Below are 27,902 nucleotides of genomic sequence, written 5' to 3'. Positions count from 1 at the left end.
CTGCCACAGGGGTGGGGGGCGGGGGGTATATAGGGGCCCCCTCAACAGCCACCCTCACAGGCCCCTCAGCTTTGGCGTGAGGTGTGTGGGCTGGGGGGGTTTGGGGCTATGGGGGAATACCAGGGGGGTCTATAAGGGGTGTTAGGAGGTCCATGAGTCCTGGAGGAGGGTGTCTGGGGCTGGGTGGGAGCATAGAAGGGCCCCTTGGTTTGGGGTGGGGCAGGGGAGGCTGTCAGGGGTCAGTGGGTCCCGGGGTGGGGGGCTGAGGAGGGGGCAGGCAGCCAGGGCAGGGGGGAGGTTGTGGTGTCCCTGGAGGGGCCATGGGGTGATGGGGTATGAAGGGGGGCAGGGGCCTGGGTACCTTGTCTGGGGGGGTGTTGTGTGTGTCCATGCATGTGTGCATGTACAGGTTTACTGGTGTGTGTGTGTGCATGCGCACGTGCTCAGGTATGTGAACGTGCAGGGGTGCCATCTGTGTGTGCAAGCCACATACATCTGTGATGCCCTCGCTTGTGCTGTCTACAAGCACACACATGTACAATCTGTGCGGACACGCATGTGGGTACTGGGGTGTGTGCCTGAGAGTGTAGGTGCATGTGCAGTGTGTGTGTGAGATCTGTGGTTAGGTGTGTACTTGTGTAAGTGCACTGCCTGCATGTGGAATTGGCATCTGTTCTTGCATGTGTGGGGCCTACGTTTGCATGTGTGTACTTGTGTGTGCAATCTGTGTGTCTACGCATGTGCGCGATTGTGTGTGCGTGCAGTTTGTATGTACGTGTGCATGTAATCTGTATGAATGTGTATGTGGGCAATGTGTGTGCGATCTGTGTTTGTGTGTGAACTAGCATGTGCAGTCCATGTAGGCACTTGTGCAATGTGTGTGCTATGCATGTGTCCTTGCACATGTGTGTGCCCTGTATAAGTGTGTGGGGCACTCAGCTGTGCAAGTGGAGTGTCATCCATGTGCAGATGTGTATGTGTGCAATCCATGTGTGCAATGTGTATGTCTGTGTGTGTGCACGGTGAGCATCCAATCAGTGTTTGCGTGTGTGTGGACTTGCATGTGCCATCTGTGGGGGCGTGTGGACCGTGTGCACAGCCAGCGTTTATATGTGTGTGTGATCTGTGTGCACCTCCCTGCATGTACAATGTGTCCGGGCCTGGTCAGAGGGGCTGCACCCATGTGGGGGAGGTCTCTACCGCTCCCTGCTGACCCCTTCCCCCGCCAGGACTCCAGCCCGAGGGACAGACCCAGCCACCACCTTCCTCTTTTCAGGACCCGCCAGGACACACAAGGTAGGGCCGAGATGTGACTCCTTCTGGGGTGGGATTGCAGCAGGAAATGCATGTTCCTATAGGCAGCTGTCTCCCAGGCCCCAGGCCAGGGGTTTGAGGCCCTGGCTGAGCCATGCCTGGTTCACAAGCCCTCCCTTGCTCCCCAAGAGGCACCATGGGAGATGCAGAGATGGCAGAATTTGGGGAGGCTGCCCCCTACTTGCGCAAGTCGGACAAGGAGCGGGTGGAGGCCCAGACCCGCCCCTTTGACCTCAAGCGTGATGTCTTCGTGCCTGATGACAAGGAGGAGTTTGTCAAGGCCAAGATCACCTCCCGCGAGGGTGGCAAGGTCACGGCAGAGACTGAGAATGGCAAGGTGAGGCCCCCTCCGCCCCCTGTGGAATCGCATGGATTTGCCCCAGCCCCTGATGACGCCCACTGGGGTTGCCCTGGGCCCCCATGGCATCCCTGGATCTGCCAGATCTCACCCCAGTCCTCCATAGCTCGCCCTGGAGTTCCCCATCCTACCCCAGGCACCTCACAGCACCCCCTGGAGATGCCCCAGCCCCCACCCCTCCAGTGCCCTTTGGAGTAAGCTTAGCTTGACCCCTAGGATTCCCCCATCGTGCCCACTTCCCACCGTGGCCCCTGGGGCTGCTCTGCCTTGCTCCAGCCCCTCCTGGGGTCCTTGTCCTGACCACGGTGCCCCCTGGAGCTGCCCCATCTTGCCCCCCCACCCCCTTGGGATCCCTCCAATCCCCACCCCCCTACTGCGTCCATTCCTCCCAGGATCTTCCCTTTAGCCTCAATCCTGACCCCTCCAGCCCCTTCCATCCCTCTGGGGGGTCTCAGGGGTCTCCCAGCTCCGTGGGGTCCCCCCACTTGGTCCCTTCCTCCACCCAATTGGGCCAGGACCCATTCCCTGCCCCTGCCCTGGGGTGCTGGGTCCCAGCTAACCTGAGGGCAACCCTGGCAGACGGTGACGGTAAAGGAGGATCAGCTTATGCAACAGAACCCACCCAAGTTCGACAAGATAGAGGACATGGCCATGCTGACCTTCCTCCATGAGCCGGCCGTCCTCTACAACCTCAAGGAACGCTACGCCTCATGGATGATCTACGTGAGTCCCCTGCATCCTCCCCTTGCCCAGGGGGCCTGAAGCCTTAGAACCACCCCCAGGCATCCCTGATGGAGGGGGTTGGATAAGATGACTTCTGGAGGTCCCTTCCAGCCTGACTTCTCTGCAAGTCTATGAGATCAGGAGAAGCACAATCACCTTGGGCCTGGACAACCCAGCTGGAGAGATTGCGGCCTTTTGGGGTTGGTGGGGGGGCATCTAGAGCGATGTCATTGGAGATGCCCTAGGACTGGGGGTTCTCAATCAGGGTCACTGCTCTAGATCAGGGCCATGAGAAATGCCCTGGGACTGAGTTGTCTATACAGGACTACCAAGATATGTCCTATGGTTGTGTGTTCTAGATTAGATGTACCCTGAGGTAGTGTATGGATCTGGGTAACAAGAGACACCCTGTGGTTGGTTGTCCCAACCCTGAGTAATGAGAGATGCCCCGTAGTTGGGTATTGGAGATCGGGGTCATGCGAGATGTCCTGAAGTCAGGTGTTCTAGATCTGGGCCATCAGAGATGCTCTGGGGTAGGTACTCTAGACCAAGAGATGCTCAGCTTGTTATAGACCCGGGCATTCTAGACTATGGGGAACCAGCATCCCTTTGGAGCCAGATACCCAGGGTGCACAGTGTGGGGACCCTTCTGGAGCCCTCACGCATGGGCCTTTGAGCCATTTTCAGAGGGTGACACTCTAGACCCAAGGGCCTCACAGCCACCCTGTGTCAGACACTTTAGATCAAGGTTGCCAGGCTGTTCTGGACCAGGCAGCTGATTCCCTGGCCTTCCATCTGGTCAACCAGTCCAAAGACATGTGGGTGGGGGCAGGTCCTTCATTTGCTTGGGGCATCCCATCCCCTCCAAGCTGGAGCTGGGCAGCACCACTGCTTGACCCCTGGTGGGCAGGAGAGGGTCTTGCCATTCTTATCCTCCCTCTCTCTGGTCCTAATCCTGTCCTTTCTCCCTTCTCTCCAGACCTACTCAGGGCTGTTCTGCGTGACCATCAACCCCTACAAGTGGCTGCCAGTCTACAATGCAGAAGTGGTGGCTGCCTATCGGGGCAAGAAGAGGAGTGAAGCCCCGCCCCACATCTTCTCTATCTCTGACAATGCCTACCAATACATGTTGACGGGTAAGAAGCAGTCATGTAGCCCACACCATAACTCCTAGCCCCTAACTCTAATAATACCCTTAGCCATAACTTTACCCCTAACCTTAATTATACTCCTGACCATGACCTTACTCCTAATTATACCCTTGGCCATAACCTTATCCCTAAACCTAATTATACCCTTAACCATAATCCTAGCTCTACCCATTCATCTTCTCTGTCCCATACTACCCTACATGCTGGTGGATTTGCAGACCCCGCTGCTATTCTGGAGAAGGCAGTGCTAGGGGCAGCGGGACAGGGCAGTTAGATCTTAGCCATCTCATTTTCTTTCTTCTTTTCCCCTTCTTTGGCCTCAGATCGGGAGAACCAGTCCATCCTCATCACGTGAGTCTTCCCCTTGCAGTCACCCCAGGGCCCCTTCCCAGGAAGCCAGGGAATCCCAGAAGCATTTGTACCCTTGCCTTCCAATACTGTTGCCTCTCTTATGTCATAGCTACACCCCTTCCTGGTGTAGGCCTGCCCTAGAGGCTGTACCTCCCTGTCACCGACTGAACCCCTAGCCCTGCCTATTGGAGGGTTAGCACTGAAGGTGTAGCCCCACCCCCTTGAGGCTTAGCTCCACCCCCTGACGTTTTACCCCACCCTTGCTCAAGTTCTGACCTGCCACCCCTTGTACTTCTTTGCTCTGCCCCACCGCCCATATCTTACTATCTCTACTGCCTCCCCCCACAGTGGAGAATCCGGGGCAGGGAAGACTGTGAACACCAAGCGGGTCATCCAGTACTTTGCGGTCATCGCAGCCATTGGCGACCGCAGCAAGAAGGAACCGGTTGCCACAGGCAAGGTGAGCACCCCGCCCCCGCTCACACCCCTCCATGAGTATGCACATCTGTCCAAGCTGACTATCTATCCCTGCAGTCCTTCAGTGCTGGGGATGCATGGAGCCATCTGCCTATCTCTATATCCCTCTTCCTTTCTGTTCCTGTATCTTTCTCTCCATCCTTCCATCTTCATATCTTTCCGTCTGTTTTTCATATCTTCCACCCATCCCTGTATCTATCTCAGTATCCATACACTCATCCCAGTATGACTCTTCATCCGTTCCCATGTCCATCCTTAATGTGTTTATCTGTGCCTATGCCCATCCATCCATCCCTGTCACCCGTTCTCTGCCTTACACTGTCTTTCCTGGCTTCTAACAATATCCTTTTCTTCCTCCCACTTCCTCCATGCCTATCTGATGTCACCTACCACCTCAGGGGACACTGGAAGATCAAGTCATCCAAGCTAACCCTGCCCTGGAGGCCTTTGGTAATGCCAAGACTGTGAGGAATGACAACTCGTCCCGATTTGTGAGTGTCCCATGATTAGGGCTGGTTGGGGAACAGCTCTTTCAAATGGGAGCCTACAGGAGGGCTCTACATGTGGGATGAATCGGTCTGGAGGCTGGTGTCTGGCTGGGAAAGAATCTTTGGAGCCATCCCTGTTATACAAGTCCTTACAATGGGCATTTGATGACTCTCGTTCCTCTCCAGGGTAAATTCATCCGAATTCATTTTGGGGCAACAGGAAAGCTGGCCTCTGCTGACATTGAGACCTGTAAGTGCGATGGACACCATTGTTCTCAGTGTTGTTCTCCACCCCTTGAGTCTCATTCTTCATGCACCTTCTCCATCTCTCCCAAGACCATCTCTCTCACCCACCTTTTTCTTCCCACCCTCAGATCTCCTGGAGAAATCCCGGGTTATCTTCCAGCTCAAGTCTGAGAGGAACTACCATATCTACTACCAGATCCTGTCCAATAAGAAGCCAGAGCTGTTGGGTAAGCCTCACTAGCTGATGGTGCTTGGACTGGTGGGTCACCTTTCTATGTTGGGTTGAGAGGCCTCCAAGTAAGTGGGTAAGCTCAGGTCTCACTAAGCTCCTCAGCCTCAGGTCTGTATGAGTTGAGTTGAAGAGTCTCCAGTCTTTGAGTGGAAGGACTGTGGTTCATCCTGAGTTGAAGGGAAGGCCCAGTAGGCCCAGAGTCCTCAAATGACTCCCTGGGAATTGAGTCAAGTAGAGAGTGTGGGGAGCTCTAAGCCTTCCCTTCCTGGATTCAATGCTGGCTGGGATCAAGCTGATTGAGACCCATCATGTGGTTTCCTATCCAGTTGAGTAGCCTCACATATCAATGATTCCACAAGCCTCACATCACATGGCTCCAACTCTGACTCCAAATTGTGGGGCCCATATGTGACCTTCCCTTGAGTTGGGTTGCATTGCTGATTTACGTTGCATTGATTTCTGTCAGCACCCAACCAGAAGTAGGAACAGAGACATCATCTACATAAGGGTTTTCTCCCATTGGGCAACACTGCCTCACTTGCCCCCTTGTCTCCCTCCATAGACATGATGCTGGTAACCAACAACCCCTATGACTACGCCTTCATCTCCCAAGGAGAGACTACAGTGCCATCCATTGATGACGGAGAAGAGTTGTTGGCCACTGACGTGAGTAGTGCCTGAAGACTGCCGAGGCAACACTGGCTAGAAGACTCCTCCAGACATTAGTGGGGGACCCATTGGAGGGACACTTTTGGATGACACCAAGGTTCTTTCCCTCTCCTAACACAGAGTGCCTTTGATGTGCTGGGCTTCACCCAGGAGGAGAAGAACTCCATATACAAGCTGACGGGTGCCATCATGCACTTCGGCAACATGAAGTTCAAGCAGAAGCAACGGGAGGAGCAGGCTGAGCCTGATGGCACCGAGGGTGGGTGCTGACTGGGTCCTGGGAGCACAAGGCCAGTGGAGAGGGACTCACATGGGTTGCAGCTAGGGTCGAGGGGACTCACTTTGTCTCCTCTGTTTTTCCAGAGGCGGACAAGTCAGCTTACCTCATGGGGCTCAACTCGGCTGACCTGCTCAAGGGGCTGTGCCACCCCCGGGTCAAAGTGGGCAACGAGTATGTCACCAAGGGGCAGAATGTCCAGCAGGTAAGATTCCAAGATGGTGACTGGGCTGGCCATCCATCCATTGGTCTGTCCATCCCTCCTTTCTTCCTTCCTTTTTTTCTGCTTTCATCTCTCTCCCTTGCCTTCTCCTTATGTTCCTCTCACTGCTCTGTCTCCTGTTTCTCCTTCATTTGCTCTTTTTTACTTCCTTTCTTTGTTCCTTTATTCTTTTTATTGCTTCATCCATTCTTCACTCTTTTCTTTGGCTCTTCCCATCTTTCCCACTGTTATTTTCCTTCCTTCCATCCATGCTCGTTTACTGCTTCTCCTTTTCTCTCTTTTTCTTCTTCCCTTGATGCTTTCTGTCTTTCTGGGAGCCAGTTTCTCCTCTCTCTATCATTTTTGGACTCCTTCCTTCTGCTGTTTCATTCCACCAAGGGGTTCAGTGAGTAGAGGGGGATCCATTAGCCCAGGCCTGGGGCCAGTCAGGATACGGGAGCTGGGATTCACCATCCCAGTTCCTAGGAGGGGTCAGGTCATGACACTCTGTGTTCACCCAGGTGTACTATGCTACCGGAGCCCTGGCCAAGGCAGTCTATGAGAAGATGTTCAGCTGGATGGTCACCAGAATTAACAACACACTGGAGACCAAGCAGCCACGTCAGTACTTCATTGGTGTACTTGACATTGCTGGCTTTGAGATCTTCGATGTAAGTGTGCCTACCAACAGGAGGTGATATGGGGGTTGTGGGGCCAGAGTGGTGGCCATAGTGGGGAACTCCTGGCTACTCCAGCCCCAGCAGGGAGCACGCTGGGAGCTGTGGAGCAAGAGCATTGGTTCTGGGTTGGATTTCTCCATTGCTCCAGCCCCAAGCTTCCCTCAGCAAGAACCACTGGATTCATACTGGCCTCCATTTTCCCCTACCCAGTTCAACAGCTTTGAGCAGCTTTGCATTAACTTCACCAATGAGAAGCTGCAGCAGTTCTTCAACCACCACATGTTCGTGCTGGAGCAGGAGGAGTACAAGAAGGAGGGCATTGAGTGGGAGTTCATTGACTTTGGCATGGACTTGCAGGCCTGCATTGACCTCATTGAGAAGGTACGTCTGGCTTGGGTTCCTCCCTTCACTGTGGGCCTACTATTGAGTGTTCCTCCCATCGCTGGAGGGGAGGCTAGGCCCACCATTGGGAAACACCAGAGCCCTCCAGCCAGGGTTGCCAATTATCAGTAAAAAAAAAAAAGTCTAAAAGCTGTCAAGAAAGTCCATATGAAAAACTTTAGCCTCCAGTAAAAATGCTAAGCAGCTGAAGCTTGACTGAATCTCTGGCAGACAGAGTATAGCTGTGCCACCTGGCATCTGAGTGAAAGTGCAGCACACTGCAGAGGGCATTCTCTCAGCCATCTGCTGTTGCTGTATCCTAGGCTGTTTGGATGCACTGCTGGGTCACAGATAGGCTTCTTTGGGGGTCCATGCTAGAAGGGGGAAAGTAGATCTAGCAGGGGTTAGGCTGGAGGGGGCAGCAGGGGGTAGTTGGGGGCATAAGGGTGCTGGAGTGAGTAGGGGGGTCCTGGAAGGAAAGGAGAGCAGCACAGTATGAAACTATCGCTGCAGTAAAACAAGGTTCGAACACTCCTTTTTTTCCTGCAAACCTTTTTTCTCTGACAGCTGAATTTGTTTTTACTGTTTTATGATGTTTGATATTAAACCCCTAAATTTGAACCCAATCATTATGTCTAGAGTCTGGAAGAAGAGTTACATGTACATTATCTAAAATGCATGTCAGCAACAACATGTGCCAGTAACAACATGTGCCAGTAAAAAAGTTTGGCTGTCAGTAAAGAAACTTGCAGATTATCAGTAGAAAAAGTGTTCTTGGGTTAGCAAACCTGCCTTCATGGTTAATGCCCCTGCCCTCCCCTGGTTCTCTTGCAGCCCATGGGCATCATGTCCATCCTGGAAGAGGAGTGCATGTTCCCGAAGGCCACTGACATTACCTTCAAGGCCAAACTTTTTGATAATCACTTGGGAAAGTCAGCCAACTTCGGGAAACCACGGAACATCAAGGGGAAGCCAGAGGCGCACTTCTCCCTCATGCACTATGCTGGCACTGTTGACTACAACATAATTGGGTGGCTGCAGAAGAACAAGGACCCCCTCAATGAAACTGTAGTGGGGCTGTACCAGAAATCTGCCCTCAAGCTCCTTGCTCTCCTCTTTGCCAACTATGCTGGGGCCGATTCACGTAAGGAACCCCCCTACTCTAAGCCACCAAGCCCAGTTACCATCCCAGAGTGGACATGTTCCAAAAGTCCAGGAGCCTAAGAGCCCGGGCTCCTAACCCCACTTTAATCCACCAGCTCTCACATCCCTTCCATAGCAGAGATAAAACCCAGGCATCCTAGTTTCCAGCCCTCTGCTCAAACTTTCCCTACCCTACAGACTCCATTCCCTTCCCAGGGTGAGGATGAAGCCTAGGTTTTCTGGCTCCCACTTCTGCTGCTCTAACCCATTAGATCCCACTTCCTTCCCAGAGCTGGGGAGAACCCAGGTGTCCTGATTCCTAGCCCCTCTATCCCCTGAGACCCCACTCCCTTCCCAGAACTGGGATGGAACCCAGACAGCCTGGCTCCCAGTCCCCCCTGCTTTAATTCCCCACACCCTATTTCCACCCCAGAGCTGGGATGGCCAGGCTCCCAGCACCTTCCTTTGTTCTAGCTCATTACATGCCAACTTCCCTTTCAGAGTTGGGGTGGAAGACAAGGGTCCTGGGTCCCACTTCCCCTGCTCTAACCCCACTCCCAGCCCCAGTGGAAATAGACCCCAGGCATCTGGGCTCCAAGCTCCCTTGTTTTACTTCGCCAGACCCAACTCCCTATTATGACATGTCCTGGTTTCTCCCTACAGCTTCTGAAACTGGGAAAGGCAAAGGGTCAAAGAAGAAGGGCTCATCCTTCCAGACAGTGTCAGCTCTGCATCGGGTGAGGACATGGCCCCGGGCAAGCTGAAGACTTTAGGGGGTGTGGGTAAAACATGGCCTGGGGAGGGGTGTCTGGCTTACAAATCCTATGGGATCCATGATCCACCTCCTCTTGCATCTCATATTCTTGGCTTCTTATGCCAGTTCCACCACCCCCTCCCCCCAACCCATCTCACTCTTTCCATCTGTCTGTGCACATCTCTCACTCCCTTTCTTCTTCTACCTGTTTTTCTTCTCCTTATATTCCCCTCCAGTCATTTCTCTTTCTCTCTGTCTCCCTTCCCTCCTTTCTTCTTTCGTGTTTCTTTCTTCTTTTTCCATTGCTTCTTTCCATTTTCCTTGTTTGTCTTTTTTCCCCCCTCCTCTTTCTCTGGATTTCTCTGACTGGTTGTATCCAGGGGCAGATTCAGGCAGGGTGCAGTGGTGGAGTTCCAGTGCCTCACCTTTGATTTCTGCTCTGCCCAAAGTTTAAAAACAACTGCCTGGCAATGGCAGCAATGAGGGAGTTACTTGACTTGATGGCCCATGATCACCTATCTGATTCCTTCTGATCACTTCATTCCCAGGTGTTAACACCCCTCTCTCCTTTTTAATGGTCTCAGAGTTCCACTAATCCAACTGTCCTTTATTTTGCGATTCTGCTGCTAGCTGCTCCTGGTTATGTAACTCCTATTTCACCACCCAGCTGACTATTTTTGACTCTAGCTAAAAACATGAACTCGGGTGTTGAAATAACTTTTACCGAAGCATTGGGTGGATTGCCATGATGCTCAAGGCGGCTTTATTGCATTTTATGAGTCTGAAAAGAGGTATCCATGTCATACTATGATTACAGGACCAATGAAACACCTTTGGTTATTTTCCCCTGGTTTGTTGCATTTATTATACATCATATATGATATAGCAAATGAATGCACATTCTAATAAATTTATATTTGATTTTGCTCTGAATGATATAGCCCTAGGCTACTGGTTTATTAATTTCATAGTTTCATAGATGTTTGGGACTGGAAGGGACCTTACAGATTATTGGGTCCAGCCCACCAGGCTCTTGGGCAGAAAGGACCGCTGGGGTCTCTCATTGCACTCTCTTTCTGCTGATTTCCCTTTTATTTCATATATCCATTCTTCCTTCCCTCTCTCCCCTCTGTCTCTTTCCTTCTCCATGCTGCCTATCTTTGTACATCTAACTTCACATCTACCATATTTTCTCACATGCAGTATGCCCTGGAATATAATATGCACCTTATTTTTGAAAGACAGTGAAGAAGAAAGGATCTCTCCTTTTAGTAAGTCACTGAATAGCAGCAATGAGGGAGCTTGGCCTACTCACTGTTTTGCTCCCTGTGGATGTCTGCAGATTTTACATCCAATAAACAGTGCTTGCTGTATTTCTTGCATGTAACATACAATCTAGTTACCCACAGCTGGTTTTGTGGGGAAAGGATGTTTGATGTATGCTAGAAAAAATGGTATAGTCCCTCTCTGTATCCTTCTTTCATCTCATTCTCTCCATCTCTCTTTCTCTGCCTCATTCCCTCCATCCCCGTCCCCAGGAGAACCTGAACAAGCTAATGACCAACCTCCGCTCCACCCACCCACACTTTGTCCGGTGTATCATTCCCAACGAGACCAAGTCTCCAGGTTAGTGGGGTCACAGTTGGCACAGATTAGCTTTCCTTCAGTGCCCATTGCATCTCCTTCAGCTGAAGGGCAGGGATGAGGCAAAAGGAGGCAGCGCTGGTGTGGCCTACACATGGAGCCCTCCATCCCTGCCTGTAGCAGGTTCATGGCCATTGGGGCAGCCATGATGCCCCCTGGTAGCTGTGTGTTCCCTGCCTGGCTCAGGCTGTAATACAGCCCCTTCCCCGCCGCCCCCCATACACACACCTTGTTCACTCACCTACCGTGCTTTGTTCTTACTGGAAACAGTGTAAGGGAGGCTGTCTGTGAGCTGTTAGAGCCTGAATCCATAAAAGTCCCTCCTCTGGATTTCCACCTCAGCTTGGCTCTCAAGTCTAATAGGCTCTTCTTGGCTCACCTGTGCTGTTGCAGGGCATCTGTAGCCTCAAGAGCAGATTGCGTGGCTCTGATCCTTGCCAACACCATGCCCCAAGCCTTGTGGGTATTACTGTACCATTATCCACTTTGTAGGGGTCTTGGTTTTATCAGCCTTCTCCCTCTATGCTCTCGTTGGGTCCTTTAGGCCAAGCCCATGGTACAGGACCTGGCTTCTAGGCTCCATTCTCCTTCCCTGCGGGGCCCTGACCCTCTCCATCCCTGGTGGTGGTCCCTCTTGGACCTTTGGCTCCTCCTGGGCCCTGACCCCAATCTTGGGCCAGTTGGGACCACTCAGCTTCCCCAGCTCTGGCAACCTCTGTCTAAAGCCCTGCTTGGGCTACTGGCTCTTTGAGTACGGCTTGAGCCTGCCCCAGCTAAACCACCAGTGTAAACTTAAACGAGAATACTTACCCCCTCCGGCAGATACCCAAACCCCTGCTTGCACACACTGGCCTTTCTCTCTGCCCCGGGCTGCAGTCTACTGCTCCCAGACCCCCAGAGTTCACCGTGACCTCTGGAGCCCTGATGCTGCATTACCAGGAGCTCCTCTTTCCCTGGGTCCCAGGGCTAAACTGCCCTGCCAGCTGAAGCTTTGGGCTTATATAGCTGTAGCCCTGCCCCTGCTGGTCACATGACTCTCCGATTATCCCTGTCTCCCCATCTGCAAACTACCTGTCTGGTTGTTTGCCCTCTTAAAGGAGCAGGCTAGAGGAAGTGTGCAGGGCCTAATTTCCATGCATCCTCCTTAGAGGCACCAAGGCAAGGCTAAAGGATGGAGAGGGGGGCTTTGGGGACGAGAAGGACGCAGGGCCTGGCTTTGTATGCATTCAGTCCCTCATTCAGTATGGGAGTGGAGACATAACACAAAGGTTGAGGAATGGGACCCATAGCTACCTATCCTTTCCCCTTCCTGTGTCTAAACACCCACCTCTTGCCCCACCCCCAGGGGTGATGGACAACCCACTAGTGATGCACCAGCTGCGCTGCAACGGCGTGCTGGAGGGCATCCGTATCTGCCGCAAGGGCTTCCCCAACCGCATCCTCTACGGGGACTTCAGGCAGAGGTAGGTCGGGCAGGGACACCACTGGGACAGAAGTTCACAGACTCTGGGGGTTTTATGTAGTCCAGGCTCCTTAACACCACCTTCCCTTGCCCCCTCCAGGTACCGCATCCTGAACCCTGCGGCCATCCCTGAGGGGCAATTCATTGACAGCCGCAAGGGGGCAGAGAAGCTGCTGAGCTCCCTTGACATAGACCACAACCAGTACAAGTTTGGGCACACCAAGGTGAGGGGGAGAGACCTTCCTGGGGGAGGGAGGGGCCTTTTAGGGGCAGGACCACCACTAGCCACACGTCTGGGAAGTAAGGAGAGTGATAGTTTGGTTGGCATTAGAAGGTACTGAGACGTAGAAGTCTGGGCCCTTCCCTGCCCTGTCCCCCAGCCTGGCACTTGGGGGTCCCATGCTGCTCAATGGGGTCTATACCCCTCTACTTCTTTTCCCCGTCCAAAGGTGTTCTTCAAGGCTGGGCTGCTGGGGTTATTGGAGGAGATGCGGGACGAGCGTCTGGCTCGGATCATGACCCGGCTCCAGGCCCAGGTCCGTGGCTACCTGTCTCGGCAAGAATTCAAGAAGATCTTGGAGCGCAGGTAGGTGAGGTGTAGAGATGTGGTCTAGGGCACTGCTGGGGGAAACTCACAGCCCCAGAGCTGGCCTCTGTGCTGGGAGCACTACTATTGGAGAAGCTTGCAGCCCCAGCTCACATGGCCACCAACCCCCCGCCCCTTTGCAGGGACTCCCTGCTGGTGATCCAGTGGAACATCCGGGCCTTCATGGGGGTGAAGAACTGGCCCTGGATGAAGCTGTACTTCAAGATCAAGCCACTGCTGAAGAGTGCAGAGACGGAGAAGGAAATGCAGATGATGAAAGAGGAATTTGGGCGCCTGAAGGAGGCACTGGAAAAGTCGGAGCAGCGGCGCAAGGAGCTGGAGGAGAAGATGGTCTCTCTGCTCCAGGAGAAGAATGACCTCCAGCTGCAAGTCCAGGCGGTGAGTGATGAGGAGGCCCCAGCCCTCAGTCTCCTTCAGGAGCCTTGTCTCATGGCAGGGGAGCCCAAGATCTGTGGAAATCCTCTGTTCAGTACCTTCATGAATGCTTTGCATCAGGGGTGCTCAACCTCTGGCCCTCTCCTGAAAACTATACTTCCACACTGGGTTATGTGGATGGGTCCTTCTCCCTTTCCTGCAACATGGTGAATTATTTTATATCATGTCCCCTCCTTTGCCTCTTTCCATCCATCTTCAGCCAGCTGGTTGGAGACTAAATCTAGATTCCCCTGCACCTCAACCTTCCTGAGTTTGATTCTCAAGGATGTCCTGCGGGTCAGCAGAGGGTTGAGGTCAGCCTCCAGGCCATTCCCATGTGACCCAGAACATCCATGCCGCTATATTTGAACATGGGGGTTCTAGGCTCCGAGGAGAGCCCAAACTGTTCTCAGTTTGATCTAGAATGCCAACAGGCTGCATTTGATCACCCCTGTGCTCTAGAACATTAATGTGGGTTATAGGCTGTCCAGATCCAGCCCATAGCACAATGTCATCCAGTCTGCAGGGCTCCCCATATGTCTAGAGATTTGGTGGTGGGAAAGCAGTGGTACCAGTCCCCTGCTGCCAAATCTCCGGACCCACAGGGAGCCCTAGGCCCTGCATGTTGGATCTGGTGTCCAATCACAACACAAAGGGCCAGGTGAGGGCAGTGCTGGGCCCCTGGGACCCAATTCTGGTGCATGGGGGGCAGGAGGGGCTCATGCTTAGCTCCAGGACCCAATCCCAGTGTATGGGAAGTGGGAGGGGGTGGTATGGTTCCTCCAGTATCCAATCCTGGCAAGGGGGGGGGGCATGGATGGGGCTGTGCTGATCCCTCAGGACCCAATCCTGGCATGTGGGAGGTAGGAGGGGACAGTGCCAGGCAGGGCCCAATTCCAGCATGTGGGGTACCAGAAGGGGTGGTACCAGGCCCCTAGGACTCAAGCCCAGCACACAGGGCAAACTGGGGTGGTGCCAGGCTTCAGGGCTCAGTCTGGCTTGCAGACAGGCCCTGCACCACTCATCTAGCCATAGGGTGAAAAGGCTGATCACTGTTGCTTTGGACGATGGGTTGGAGTGCATGGTTAGCAAGTTTCTAGGCAATGCAATGGCTTCAAGCTACAGCAGAGGAAATTGAAGTTGGAGATGTGAAGTAACTTTCTAACTGTGAGCATGGTCAAGCATTGGAACAGGTTACCAAGACAAGTTGTGGAATCTCCGTCCCTGCATGTTCAATAGCAGGTTGGATGGACACTTGGCTGGGATGGTTTAGTTGGGGACAATCCTGCCTTGAGCAGGGGGCTGCACTAGATGACCTCATGAGGTCTCTTTCAGCCCAACTTTTCTATGATCCTGTGTTCCCACTCAAGACCCACTTCCCATGCTCTTCCTTTCTTGCTTTTCATATATCCTCCCCTTCGCTTCCAGGAGCAAGACAATCTTGCAGACTCTGAGGAACGCTGTGACCAGCTGATCAAGAACAAGATCCAGCTAGAGGCCAAGGCAAAGGAGCTGACGGAGAGGCTAGAGGATGAGGAGGAGATGAACGCTGAGCTGACAGCCAAGAAGAGGAAACTGGAAGATGAGTGCTCAGAGCTCAAGAAGGACATTGACGATCTGGAGTTGTCCCTGGCCAAGGTGGAGAAGGAAAAGCATGCAACAGAGAACAAGGTGAGGATGAGGAAGTGAGATGGACTGCAGTTGAGTCCTCTCAAGGCGCATTGGGTTGGGTTGGGTTGGGTTGGGTGGCCTCAGGATGGATTGAGTTGAACAGGTTCAAAGCTGGAGAGTTAGGTTGGGTGCAGGTATTTGTGTTGAACTGTTTGGTTCAATTGAGTGGTTAGTTGAGAGCTGCTTGTTTCAGTGGGGTTCACCCAAGTACCTTCAAGATTGGTTGGTCTGGGTTAGGTGGAGTCGAACAGATTCAAGGTGGATTGGTCGATGGAATTCAGTTGAGCGGCTTCAAGGGTGGTTGAACTGAGTTGAGTTGAGCAAGTTCAACTCAGCCAATGCAACTCAATTCAGTCCTCCTAACTAGTCAGATTGGGTTAAGTTGAGCTCACTAGCACTAATGCTTGCAGAGCTGAATGCACATTAGCCCAGTGAGGTTGAGAACAATGTAAACTCCACTCCCACCTCCTTCCCCAACACAAATGCACACAAACATTCACATGTAGGACTCTGCTCTTGGCTCTGTAGTTCCAGAAACATCACACACCACTTTTTTCTCCCACCCAGGTCAAGAACCTCACAGAAGAGATGGCGGGGTTGGATGAGATCATTGCCAAGCTGACCAAGGAGAAGAAGGCCCTGCAGGAGGCCCACCAACAAGCTCTGGATGACCTGCAGGCTGAAGAGGACAAGGTCAACACCCTGACCAAGGCCAAAGTAAAGTTGGAGCAACAGGTGGACGACGTGAGTACTGCCAGACTTGGGGCAAGGCTGTTGCCACCTCTTGATTATTTTTGCTTGGTGTCTCCTCGGAGTCTGTAGGAGTTTGCATCTGCAGGGGGGAATTCTGAGGGGGGAATTCTAAGTGGGTGGGAGAACTGTCACGATATGTTTAGATGATGGAAATCCATGACACTGTAGCCACAACAAGTTTTCTCCTCCCAGAAGGTCCTGGGGGATGGTTGCCAGGTTCATCAACAATCAGTGGGTTGATGTTGTCTCTCTCACACCAGCTGGAAAGTTCCCTGGAGCAGGAGAAGAAGATCCGGATGGACCTGGAACGGGCCAAAAGGAAGCTGGAAGGGGACTTGAAGCTGGCCCAAGAAAGCATAATGGACCTGGAGAATGACAAGCAGCAGCTGGATGAGAAGCTCAAGAAGTAAGGAGCTACCTGGGTCCTTGGCCAAGAGTCTTTTCTCCCAGGTCCCTGCCAGCTTCCACTTTCACCTTCCAGGCTCCCTCTCCCCCAGATATGGGATAGAATCCAGGTGTCCTGGCTCCTAGCCCCAGTGTTCAAATACATCAAACCCCACTCTCCTCCCAGATCTGGGATAGAACCCAGGGCTTCCAGACCCCCATGTTCTAACTCATCACACCATACTTCCAGATTTGGGACTGAACCTGGGCATCTTGGCTCCCAGCCTCCTTGCTCTAGTCCAGTATATCCAACCCATTGCCTCAGACCTAGAAACAGAACTTGATCATTCTCTCTTGCAGGAAAGACTTTGAGTTGAATGCCCTGAATGCACGGATTGAGGATGAACAAGCCATTGCTGTCCAACTCCAGAAGAAGCTCAAAGAACTCCAGGTAAGCTGGGAGAAGCCCCTTCCTCCTATGAGGTGGGCTGTGGAGAGGAGCACCATGCCTTGTTGAACCCATCAGCCTGGGACAGCTCCACCAGACCCCACAGCTTCCTGCCTGGATTCTGGCATCATTTCTTCCTGTTTTCTAGTTTCCTCTCCTGGAAAAACCTAGTATCCCGCCGGGTTATGTGTATGGCTTGTTCCCCTTTTCCCGGTTTGATTTAGGACATCAACAAGTTGTGTTTGATCACCCACATAATCTAGAACATCTGTCCTAGTAAATCTGAATGTGAGGGTTGTGGGCTATTATGAGCACCCAGATAGGTCTCAGCTTGATTTAGAACACCAACAGGCTGCATTGGAACTGAGTTGGCACAGATCCAGCCAAGAATCTAGACTGTTCTTCCATGATCTAGAACATGGGGTGTTCTAAGGAAGAGGCACTCTTTCTCCGTGGGTTGCAGGCACGCATTGAGGAGCTGGAGGAGGAGCTAGAGGCAGAGCGCACAGCCCGGGCCAAGGTGGAGAAGCTGCGCTCAGAACTATCACGGGAGCTGGAAGAGATCAGTGAGCGGCTGGAGGAGGCAGGTGGGGCCACCTCAGTGCAGATTGAGCTGAACAAGAAAAGGGAGGTGGAGTTCCAGAAGATGCGACGAGACCTGGAGGAGGCGACGCTGCAACACGAGGCCACAGCCGCCACACTGCGCAAGAAGCACGCTGACTCAGTGGCCGAGCTGAGTGAGCAGATTGACAACCTGCAGCGCGTCAAGCAGAAGCTGGAGAAGGAGAAGAGCGAGCTCAAGCTGGAGCTGGATGATGTTGCCTCCAACATGGAGCAGCTCCTCAAGGCCAAGGTAAGCTCCTCAAGGCCAGAGTGAGGTGGCCAGGGCTAAGTCTGGCAGGTGGAGCATGATGAGTTGGAGCAAGGCTCAGAGGTGAGAGCTCATGGAAGAAGCCCGGACTGGAAGAGGAAAATGAGCTGTGGCTGGAAGAGCATGGCTAAGACTAGTGGGTGGAACAAAGGATGGAATAGGATAAGTCATTAATGGGGCATGGCCAAGGGAGAGGGGCCAATAGTTTCCAGTTTTAGACAGACAAGGAGGCATTGTCACAGCTTGGGAATGGGGCCATGGGTGTCAGGAGATGCCATGGCTTGGGGAGAGGCACTAGTGCCTGTAGAGCCCAAAAGGTCCCTGTAGGGGAAGGGGTCATGGAGGGAGCTGGGTATTTTCCTGCCTCCTTCTTGGTTTTCTTCCCTCTCCATTCCCACCCCCGCCCACCTCCCTGGTCTCATTCCTTCATTGTCTCACTCCTCCCCATGTGTTCCTGCTTTTGTCATATTCTTAGACCAGTTGTCATATTTAAGGTCAGGAAGGGATTTTACCCCATGGTCAGATTAGTATGTATGGGGCGGGGTGGGCTGTTTTCCTCTGTAGCACAGGGTGTGGCCCTCTTCCTGAATCTCTCAACCTTTCCAGCAGCAGTACTTTGGTCACCATTGTCCCCCTGCTTTACCTATGCCAGGTTAGGGTGTTATGTCTTGTATTGTGTCAGGCTTGCCTGCATGGTTAGGCAAAGAGGTAAGGCAATGGATTTGTATAGGATGGTTTGAATAGGGATGACAGGGGTTGGACTAAATGACCTCTGGAGGTCCCTTTCAGCTGTACTGTTCTATGACACTATGACCTTCCCCGCCTGCCAGGCCAACCTGGAGAAGATGTGCCGGATGGTGGAGGACCAGATGAACGAGCATCGATCCAAGTCAGAAGAGTCGCAACGCATGGTCATTGACCTCACTACCCAACGCGCCAAACTGCAGACAGAGAATGGTGAGCGGGGACCCCTGCCTGTCCCCCCCAGGTCACCCTAACCTCTCTGTTGGACCACAACAACCCCTTCTCCCACCCTGGATTTCGAAGACACCTCTGTCTTCTTCATGGCACCTTTGGGAGCCTTGTCTCCTTCTCCTACTGCTCATGTGGAGGGTGATGTACCCCTGGGAACCTGTCCCCTCTCAACCAGCTCCCTAAAAGCCCTCCCTCCTGGCCCACATCTACATCTGGAGATAGTGAGAAGGGTCTGAGGTTTCCCCAGGGGTTGACCCCTCACCCACCTCTTTGGCCACCCCCAGGTGAACTGGCCAGGCAGCTGGATGAGAAAGAGGCACTGGTCAACCAGCTGACTCGGGGCAAGCTCACATACACTCAGCAGCTGGAGGACCTCAAGAGGCAGCTGGAGGAGGAAGTGAAGGCAAGGACCTGTTGGGGGCAGGAGTGAGAGCCACTGGCAGGGTTTGGGTAGGGCAGGGAGCTGCAGGTTGGGATGGAGGGGCACTGTAAGGGCTGGAGTGGGGCAGGGAGCTATGGGTTGGGAGTGAGGGGCATCGTCTGAGCTTTTTCCCCTCCCACTGTCCCCCCAGGCCAAGAACGCGCTGGCACATGCCTTGCAGTCGGCCCAGCATGATTGTGACCTGCTGCGGGAGCAGTATGAGGAGGAGACAGAGGCCAAGGCTGAGCTGCAGCGCTCGCTCTCCAAGGCCAACTCTGAAGTGGCCCAGTGGCGGACCAAGTATGAGACTGATGCCATCCAGCGCACCGAGGAACTGGAGGAGGCCAAGTGAGTGCTGCCCATGGCCCTGGGCACCAGGGTCCTCTCCTGAAAACCCCCCAGGCCTGCACCCCAACTCTCCCCAGCTCACCTCCCATGCTGGCCACCAGCCAACACTGTCCTGGACTAGGGGGTTCTCAGCTGAATCTACCATCTCCCACTACTTCCCCAGAGACATTCTCAGTTGTCCTGCATCTCATCTGTCCTGTCCTGGGGGCCCCTTCACTCCCCACTTCCTTACACCTCCTCATTCCTTCCCTCCCTCCTCCTTCATTCTTATGTCTTCCACTTCTCCTCTCCCCCATTTCCCCTGCTGCTTTTCTCCATTGTTTCTTTCTTCTTTTGGTCCTCTTTCTTCATTTGTTCTTTTGCTTTCTCATCTCTTCCACTCATTTCCTTCATTCTCTTTTCCCTTCCTTTCTTTTTCCTGAATATTTTCCATCCCTGCCCTTTCCTTGCTTTTTTCCCCTCCTCTGGCTCATTATTTCATTTGTCTTTTCTTTCTTTCTTTCTGTTGCCCTTTCCTTTTTTTAATCATCCTCTGGCTTCTTTGTTCTTCTTCATTTCCTTGTTCATCCTGTTCTTTCTCTTTCCACCTTCTCTTGGCTCCTTCAGCTTCTCCTCTTTTGCTTATTTCATTTGGTCTTCTCTCTTGCTGTCCTTATCATGCCATTCTGTCCTCCCTCCCATCTTCCATGGGACCTTCCTTCCATTCTTCCTTCTCTCCATCCTCCCTTCCTTTCATCTTCCATGGGACTTCCCTCTCTCCCTCCCTCCTTCCCTTCCTGGATGTTGCCTGGGCCTTGTTCCTTCCATAACCAGTTCCCCTTCATCTCAGTTGGGAATGGGGATAGGAATGGGGATGTCTCTCCTCTCCCTTGCCCTCCATGATGACCAACATTGCCCATGGTGCCTCCTGGTTGCAGGAAGAAGCTGGCACAGCGGCTGCAGGAGGCGGAGGAGGCAGTAGAGGCCGTCAATGCCAAGTGCTCCTCACTGGAAAAAACCAAGCACCGGCTGCAGAATGAGATTGAGGACCTGATGGTGGATGTGGAGCGCTCCAACGCTGCCGCTGCTGCCATGGACAAGAAGCAACGCAACTTTGACAAGGTGGGGAAGGGTAGAAGATGGGGAGGCAGGCAGGGACTGAGTGGCTGGCAGGGGGGCCTGACCACATCCCGCCTACCCCCAGATCCTGGCTGAGTGGAAGCAGAAGTTTGAGGAGTCACAGACAGAGCTGGAGGCCTCACAGAAAGAGGCCCGTTCACTCAGCACTGAGCTCTTCAAGCTCAAGAACGCCTATGAGGAGTCTCTGGAGCACCTGGAGACCTTCAAGAGGGAGAACAAGAACCTCCAGGGTGAGGGCAGCTGCCACCAGGACCCCAGTAGCACCACAGGCCCTGCCCCACACCCCCCGAGCCCTGGGAACCAATCCCATCCCTTTCCCCACCTCCTGCAGTGTGGCCCCTGCTCTAGGACCTGGTGCCCCCTACTGAGCCTGCTTTTCACAGCATCACCAGCTCATGCCCCACCCTCATTGAGCCCTACCCCCACAGCTCTGCCCTGTCCCTCACCCAACCAAGCCCAGGGTCCCCTCCCTGCAGCCTGGCACCCCCCAGCACCCTTCGGGTGTGCTGCAGTCTGCCATGCCTGCTCACGGCCAGGTCTTATCCCCCCTTCCCTGCAGAGGAGATCTCGGACCTGACAGAGCAGCTGGCCAGCAGCGGGAAGACCATCCACGAGCTGGAGAAGGCACGGAAGCAGCTGGATGCTGAGAAGCTGGAGCTGCAGGCAGCTCTGGAGGAGGCTGAGGTGAGGGCCCCATCTCCCCAGCCAGGCCTGACCAGCTATCTCTCCTTCTCCCAGTCCCCTGTTCTCCCCTTCTTCACCTCTTCTTCTCTTTCTACTTCTTGTCTCTCTGTTCACCATTCATGTCTTCCATTCCCATCCCATCTTCCATCCTCATTTCTTCTCTTTCCTGTCTTCTTTCCTTCCTTCTTTCCCCTTCCTCAACCTCACTATTCTCTGTTTTGGCCCCTCTCCATTCTTTCTCTTTTCACTGTTTCTTCTTTACTGTTGCCTCCTCTTTCCATTCATCCCTCCCTCCATCTCCCCTTTTTTCTCTTCACACCTCCATTGTGTTTGCCTTTACATTTCTTTCCTCACTTGTGCATTCTCTTTCTTTCTCTTTTCCTCTCTTCTCTCTTTCACTCCATTTCTTTTTCCAGTCTTTGCTCCATAACCAATGCATTTCTTTCTTTTGGTCATTCCTTCTTTGAATCCAAATGTCTTTTCTTTTGTTTTCCCCCAACACACTCTATTAGGGTAGTTTCAGCATCTTGGGGCAATGGGGGTTGTAGTTGTGTGACAGGGTATCCATATAGCTATTTATCTATTCATCCATCTAGCCAGCCAGCCAGTCATTCATCTGACTGTCCATCCATCCATCCATCCATCCCTCCCCCTATTTACCTACCTACCTGCCTATCTATCCATCTTCCTAATATATCTCTGTTCTCTGTCTCCACACCAACTTTCTCTGTCTCTACTTTTTATATGAACTCTTCTTTCTTCCTTCCTTTCTCTCCCTACCCTCTGCCCCCATCAGGCCTCCCTGGAGCATGAGGAGGGGAAGATCCTGCGGGCCCAGCTGGAGTTCAACCAGTTCAAGGCGGACTTTGAGCGCAAGCTGGCTGAGAAGGATGAGGAAATGGAGCAGGCCAAGCGCAACCACATACGGATGGTGGACTCACTTCAGGCCTCGCTGGATGCTGAGACCCGCAGCCGCAATGAGGCTCTGCGCCTCAAGAAGAAAATGGAAGGTGACCTCAATGAGATGGAGATCCAGCTCAGCCACGCCAACCGCATGGCCGCTGAGGCCCAGAAGCAAGTCAAGACACTACAGAGCTACCTCAAGGTAACGGGGCTGTAGCTAGGCACTACCTAAACAGTTGTGCTTAAGGGATGGTGAGGGCTGAAACATACAAAGAGAGCCCACAGTTCCACTCTACAAAGCCCATTTATGAAGGGATAAAAGCAAACCATTAACAGGCAGTGAATTAGTGACCACATTGCGAGGGTGTCCTATCCCAGAGGGCCTTGGGGCCCAGCACCACCCTCTTCCTGCCCCATATGTTGGGATTGAGTCCCATAGGCCCAGCACTACCCCTGTTTACCCCTGCATGCTGTGATCAGTTACCATTGGCTCCCCATGGGTCCAGAGACTTGGTAGTAGGAATGTGGTGGCCCAGGTCTCCCGCCACCAAATTTCTGGACCTGTGGGGATGCTCATGAGCTGGATAACTGGGCTGTGGGCCAGATCTGGTTCACAGGCCAGAGGTTGAGCAACCCTAATCTAATACATAAACAGGCTGTATGATAATATTGGCTTAAGACTCTACCTTTGCCCTCCCAACGACACTTTGCTCATGGCCATAGTAGGTGAGGTCTCTTGCATTTCTTTCTCCCCCAAAACAGAATAACCGATTTTAGTTTAACTTCCGTCTTCACCAAGTTGTAACTGGGCCTGGAGAGGAGAGCAAATAGATGCTAAGCTCCACGTTTCTAATTCAGTAGGGCCTTGAGAGGGTCCTATGATTTAGTGAGGAGCTCAGCCTTTGCCAGTTGTTGCAATGGAAGGGGGCAGACAGATGGAAAATGTCATCAGATGCCAACTGCAGCTTTTCAGCCTACATGTCCTGCCTGGACCAGGGTGGGTGGGGGTGTGGGCAAAGCTTCAGGTGGTGATTCGATTCAGGACTGTCCTTTGTCCTATAGCAAAACCTGATCTTCCCTCTCCGGTCACCCCAATGGTTCCTCCTGCCATGCCTTGATGGTGAAATGATGATCCAGCCAGAGAGATTGCCCTCAGAAATTAGCAGGAGCTTTCTAAGGCTCCTGTCACACATTACATGTATTATGCAATTCACTGGTGAATCACACAATACATTTACAGTGGCTGCCCATGCAAAGTAAGACTGGCCACATGTACAAAGTAATTATCACACATTTAAGTGGTTAGTCACGCAATAAATTTAGACCAGTCACATGTGCACAATAAATATCATACCACAAAAATGGCCATCCAGCCATAAGAAGAGCCAGCCAGCTACAAACATATTGCTTGAAAATGAATAATAAGGTTACAGCAGGTTTCTGTCCAGCTTTAATCTGAATGTGTGGCAGGGCCCTATGTGCTTTTCTTGGCTTCATTTCTCATCAAGCTCTCAGCTTCCCACTCAAGCATGGCACCTCTTCATCTCTTGGTCTGGACAAAATCCCTTCTTTCACTCTCTGGGCTCCAGCCCCTCTGTCCCCTGCAAGTCAGGACTAGGCCTGGGGTCCCATCACTACCCCTCCTGCCCCTTGCACATCAGGATAGGGCCCTGGAGACCCAGCACTCCCTTCTGTCTGCACTGGGCCCATGACCCTGCATCTGTTGTACTGGGCCCTGGCTCTGCTCTTCTAGCACTGATTATGGCTCTAATCATGACCTCCTGGCACTAAGTGCCTTAGGGGCACCAGTTATGGCCATGCCCATGCCTCATGGGTCTTACTCTGATCCCATTTGTTGGGTCCTCTGCCCTGATTTCAGCCTACCAGGTCCCTGACCCTTATAACGCTGCCCTCTCTGTAGTCTTGGCCTACTAGGGCTCTGACCCTTGCAATGCTCATTGCCAGAGTGTCTTCCAGCCACCCCCATGGCATCCAATCCAGCTCCACAATCACAACCCAAACCTCCAGTCACACACTTCAACCAACTATAACACAGAACCACTCAGCTCCCCATGGGCCTTTCTGCAGAGCTTCCCTCCTCTCCAAAGATCAGGGCCAGATTGTCTTTGCTAGTCCCAAGCCAGGCATATACAGCCCCGGCCCCTCTCCTTTTCTGTCCTCTGATTCAGCTCTCTGCCTTCAGGGGCTAGGTGCTGCTAATTAGCTTAATCGCTAGCTTGCACTGCTAGTCTTTGCTAAACACTGTCACTGGCAAGTGGCAAGGCTCCTGCTACCCGCCGTCTCCCTCTGGGCCACTGAAGTGTCAGGATGGACCAAGCTCTGGGCAGTCACTTAGCAAGTCACCGTACACAGGCTGGGGTCACCAGGAATCTGTTGCAGTCCAAGTCATCAGGCCAAGGGTTGAGGTGGTATTGTGTTCAGGGTGGATGGTAGATCAGAGCCAGGAGGTCCAAACAGGGCAGAGGCAGGGACTGTGAAGAGACTGGGATCAGGCAGGAGCCAGTGGGAACAAGGCAGAGATCCAGAAGAATGCCCAGGACTGCTGTTGCTGGACAAGCCCACAAGAAGCAGAAGTGGGTTTATAGCGCCCTCTCCCACCCCCGCCCCAGTCAGGAACTCATGGTTCCCATAGGCTCCTTCTGGCCACCTGCCTCCCCATCATGGGAGGGACCAGGCAGGGCTGGGACTGGTGTCTGCCCAGTTGCCTGGTGGCATGGCAGATTTCGCTTCTCCGCTGTGGGTTTGAATCCCAGTGGTCCTAACATGAAGACACAGTAGTTTTGGGACCCTGTTACAGTAGGGGGTGGCAGGACTTTCTGTCTCAGGAAATGTTGGATCCCACCCTTTCCAGGACACCCAGCTGCAGCTGGATGATGTGGTGCGAGCCAATGAGGACCTGAAGGAGAACATCGCCATTGTGGAACGGCGCAACAACCTGCTGCAGTCAGAGCTGGAGGAGCTGCGAGCTGTGGTCGAACAGACAGAGCGGGCCCGCAAGCTGGCTGAACAGGAGCTCATAGAGGCTAGTGAGAGGGTCCAACTCCTGCACTCCCAGGTAAGGCCCACGGGGGGACCCCCAACCCCTCTCCAGGGCAGCAGGGCAGCAACCTCTAACCTCCAACCCAAGAGGGATCCATCTCCAACCCCGATGTTGAGCTGAGGGGGTTTAGAAATGAGTTTAGGGAATGCAGAATCATCCATGTTCTTGAGCGACCCAGTCGAGATCTTCCTCCTGGTCCTGTCTTGTGGATGATGAACCCCTGATTTGATCTGTTGACTGATGGCCAAGAACATGAGCCTCCTCAGTCTCCTGTCCAGAGCAATCATCCTCTCACTCTAGAAGGGTAACCTAGAATGTAGGCACCAGTTTGGTCATCAGACTGGAGTACGAATCCTTGGGACTTCTATGTAGGTCCAGATCTGGAGCATCTAGATACAGGCAACTGGATTGTTTGTGCAATGATCTAGAATGAGATTTCCTCCCTGTGTCACCACAACAGTCCAGAGTACCAATCCCTGGCTCTGGTGTAGAGAATATCCTATCAGTACCAGTGGTTACCAAGCCATAGCTCTTTCCCCTCCCCACCTAGAACACCAGCCTGATCAACCAGAAGAAGAAGATGGAGACTGACATAGCCCAGCTGCAGACAGAGGTGGAGGAGGCTGTTCAGGAGTGCCGGAACGCAGAGGAGAAGGCCAAGAAAGCCATCACTGATGTGAGTGCTAAGGGGACTGGGCACAGAGCCTTTCCACACCAGCGGATAATGGCCCTCACCCTGTCCCAGGGCAGGGCCACCATGTGGTTCAGGGGACAGTAAATGGGACCCAAGGGTTTTTCATGTCCAGGGTGAGGAGGACAGACTGTTTCAGGGAATGAGGCAAGCCTGACTCTATCATCCCTGAGCAGGCAGCCATGATGGCAGAGGAGCTGAAGAAGGAGCAAGACACGAGCGCCCACCTGGAGCGGATGAAGAAGAACATGGAGCAGACCATCAAGGACCTGCAGCTGCGGCTGGATGAAGCTGAGCAGCTGGCCCTCAAGGGCGGTAAGAAGCAGCTGCAGAAGCTGGAGGCCCGGGTGCGGGAGCTGGAGAGCGAGCTGGAGGCTGAGCAAAAGCGAAATGCAGAGAGTGTCAAGGGCCTGCGGAAGTCGGAGCGGCGCATCAAGGAGCTCACCTACCAGGTATCGTGCTCTAGAACCCTGACCTGGGACCCAAGGCTCCCACCCTCCTGGAGCTATAACACACAAGAGGTTTGACCCAGGACATGTGGTGATCAGGCTAGGATGCTAGTGGGGTGATGCAGGAAACGAGGAATATGGCCTAGAGCTGGGGTGATTCACCTTTTGGTCCCCAGGCCAAGTGAATGGTGTGGGGCCCATCTGCAGGGTGGATCAGGCCCTGCATGCTGTGATTGGGCACCAGGATCTAGTCTGCAGGGGCTTGTTCCAGAGATTTGGCATCAGGAGATCAGTGCTGTAGGCTGATTCTGACCCATAGGCCGGGGTTGAGCACGCCTGGCCTAGAATGATCTGGAAGTCTCCCACCCTGCATTGTTAGATGTGTAACCTAGAACATGAGTAGAGTGAGATAAAACACAATGCATGTGACTGAAATAAGTGGCTGTTCCAATGCAGAATTATCACTTGGGATATTCCCAACCCCAGACAGTTCTCTCCTGAAGAGTACATCTTAATCCAGGCAAAGCAGGCATCCACAAACTAGGTGCTTCCAGCTCTAGACCAGAAGGCATGATGTAGAATACAGTGCATTTCCATGTATCTACCTACCTGATCACTTTGGGTCATGGGTGGCTGGGAGCTCAGTTCCCACCCGACTTGGAGATGTACAGCACTCATGGAGTCATAACTTCATGGCTGTGAGCAGGGGGGCAGGGATGGATCCAGATCCATGGGGGTCAAAATCAGTTGGGTTCCAGAGCAGTGATCTCACCTCTGTGCTCTCTCTCCAGACCGAGGAGGACAGGAAGAACCTGATCCGTCTCCAAGACCTAGTGGATAAGCTCCAGCTCAAAGTTAAAGCCTACAAGAGGCAGGCAGAGGAGGCGGTGAGTGTCCAGGGGGTAGGGATGAGAGTCTAGATCTTCTCTATGACACGTTCTAGATCCTGAAGCCCCTCAACCCCCCCATGCCGGAACCCAGCTGAAGGCCTTGAGATATTCCAGGGGCCAAGGACAAATACTTTGCAAGAGATCTTTCTTCTCTGGGAATTCTGGGGGTCTTATCCACAAAGCATGATTGGTTTGGGGCTTGCAATGCATACTGGAAAGAGGCACCAATTGGTGTATCCTTGCACCTCCTGCTTTGCAGCATGCATTGCAAAACCAAAACCCATGCTAGCCATGAGTCACGTATCCCAGTATCTTGGACTGGGGTAGCCACAGTCCCCACTGGGAGGGCAAGAGGGGGTGAGGGCAGTCACTGGGGACTGTGGGTTTTTTGATGGGAGATGAATTTGGGAAGTTCACCGGGACACTCCTTTCTGGGGCAGTAGCCAGTCCAGTGCAGAGGCTGCCAAGGGGAATGCTGGTTTGCTGGACAGTTGGATGGATGGATGGATGGATGGATGGATGGATGGATGGAGGACAGGTGAGTGGATGGATGGACAGATGGATAGAATAATGGACTAATGGATGAGTGGGTGGATGGTGAGTGAGTAGATGGTTGGATGGATGGACAAGTGGCCTAGAAACTGTTTGGTTGAATGGGTGG

At 53.1% G+C, this 27,902-nt stretch overlaps 1 protein-coding gene across 1 annotated transcript in view; it reads left to right on the top strand.

Moving 5' to 3' along the window:
• The window catches only part of LOC149862437 (myosin-7), a 28,661-nt gene continuing 759 nt past the window's right edge, over positions 1-27,902 (top strand). The window contains exons 1-38 of the mRNA XM_090050588.1: positions 1-81; positions 1,230-1,296; positions 1,444-1,651; positions 2,252-2,395; positions 3,375-3,531; positions 3,870-3,897; positions 4,246-4,357; positions 4,773-4,865; positions 5,049-5,112; positions 5,237-5,335; positions 5,903-6,006; positions 6,130-6,268; positions 6,373-6,491; positions 7,010-7,159; positions 7,379-7,549; positions 8,384-8,693; positions 9,356-9,429; positions 10,985-11,072; positions 12,436-12,553; positions 12,653-12,776; positions 13,002-13,138; positions 13,282-13,537; positions 15,002-15,244; positions 15,812-15,988; positions 16,258-16,403; positions 16,742-16,832; positions 17,293-17,682; positions 18,531-18,657; positions 18,960-19,078; positions 19,248-19,444; positions 20,362-20,545; positions 20,628-20,793; positions 21,123-21,247; positions 22,044-22,352; positions 25,023-25,226; positions 25,762-25,887; positions 26,079-26,354; positions 27,143-27,238. Of these exons, the coding sequence (XP_089906714.1) occupies positions 1,451-1,651; positions 2,252-2,395; positions 3,375-3,531; positions 3,870-3,897; positions 4,246-4,357; positions 4,773-4,865; positions 5,049-5,112; positions 5,237-5,335; positions 5,903-6,006; positions 6,130-6,268; positions 6,373-6,491; positions 7,010-7,159; positions 7,379-7,549; positions 8,384-8,693; positions 9,356-9,429; positions 10,985-11,072; positions 12,436-12,553; positions 12,653-12,776; positions 13,002-13,138; positions 13,282-13,537; positions 15,002-15,244; positions 15,812-15,988; positions 16,258-16,403; positions 16,742-16,832; positions 17,293-17,682; positions 18,531-18,657; positions 18,960-19,078; positions 19,248-19,444; positions 20,362-20,545; positions 20,628-20,793; positions 21,123-21,247; positions 22,044-22,352; positions 25,023-25,226; positions 25,762-25,887; positions 26,079-26,354; positions 27,143-27,238 (5,664 nt within the window). The 5' untranslated portion in view covers positions 1-81; positions 1,230-1,296; positions 1,444-1,450. The remainder of the gene's footprint in view (positions 82-1,229; positions 1,297-1,443; positions 1,652-2,251; positions 2,396-3,374; positions 3,532-3,869; positions 3,898-4,245; positions 4,358-4,772; positions 4,866-5,048; positions 5,113-5,236; positions 5,336-5,902; positions 6,007-6,129; positions 6,269-6,372; positions 6,492-7,009; positions 7,160-7,378; positions 7,550-8,383; positions 8,694-9,355; positions 9,430-10,984; positions 11,073-12,435; positions 12,554-12,652; positions 12,777-13,001; positions 13,139-13,281; positions 13,538-15,001; positions 15,245-15,811; positions 15,989-16,257; positions 16,404-16,741; positions 16,833-17,292; positions 17,683-18,530; positions 18,658-18,959; positions 19,079-19,247; positions 19,445-20,361; positions 20,546-20,627; positions 20,794-21,122; positions 21,248-22,043; positions 22,353-25,022; positions 25,227-25,761; positions 25,888-26,078; positions 26,355-27,142; positions 27,239-27,902) is intronic.

Source organism: Crocodylus siamensis, chromosome 6 (genome assembly GCF_052110815.1).
Source record: "Crocodylus siamensis isolate JL-2025a chromosome 6, ASM5211081v1, whole genome shotgun sequence".
NCBI lineage: Eukaryota > Metazoa > Chordata > Crocodylia > Crocodylidae > Crocodylus > Crocodylus siamensis.
Note: the sequence above shows the minus strand (reverse complement) of the source record. Positions and strands in the feature narration are given on the sequence as shown.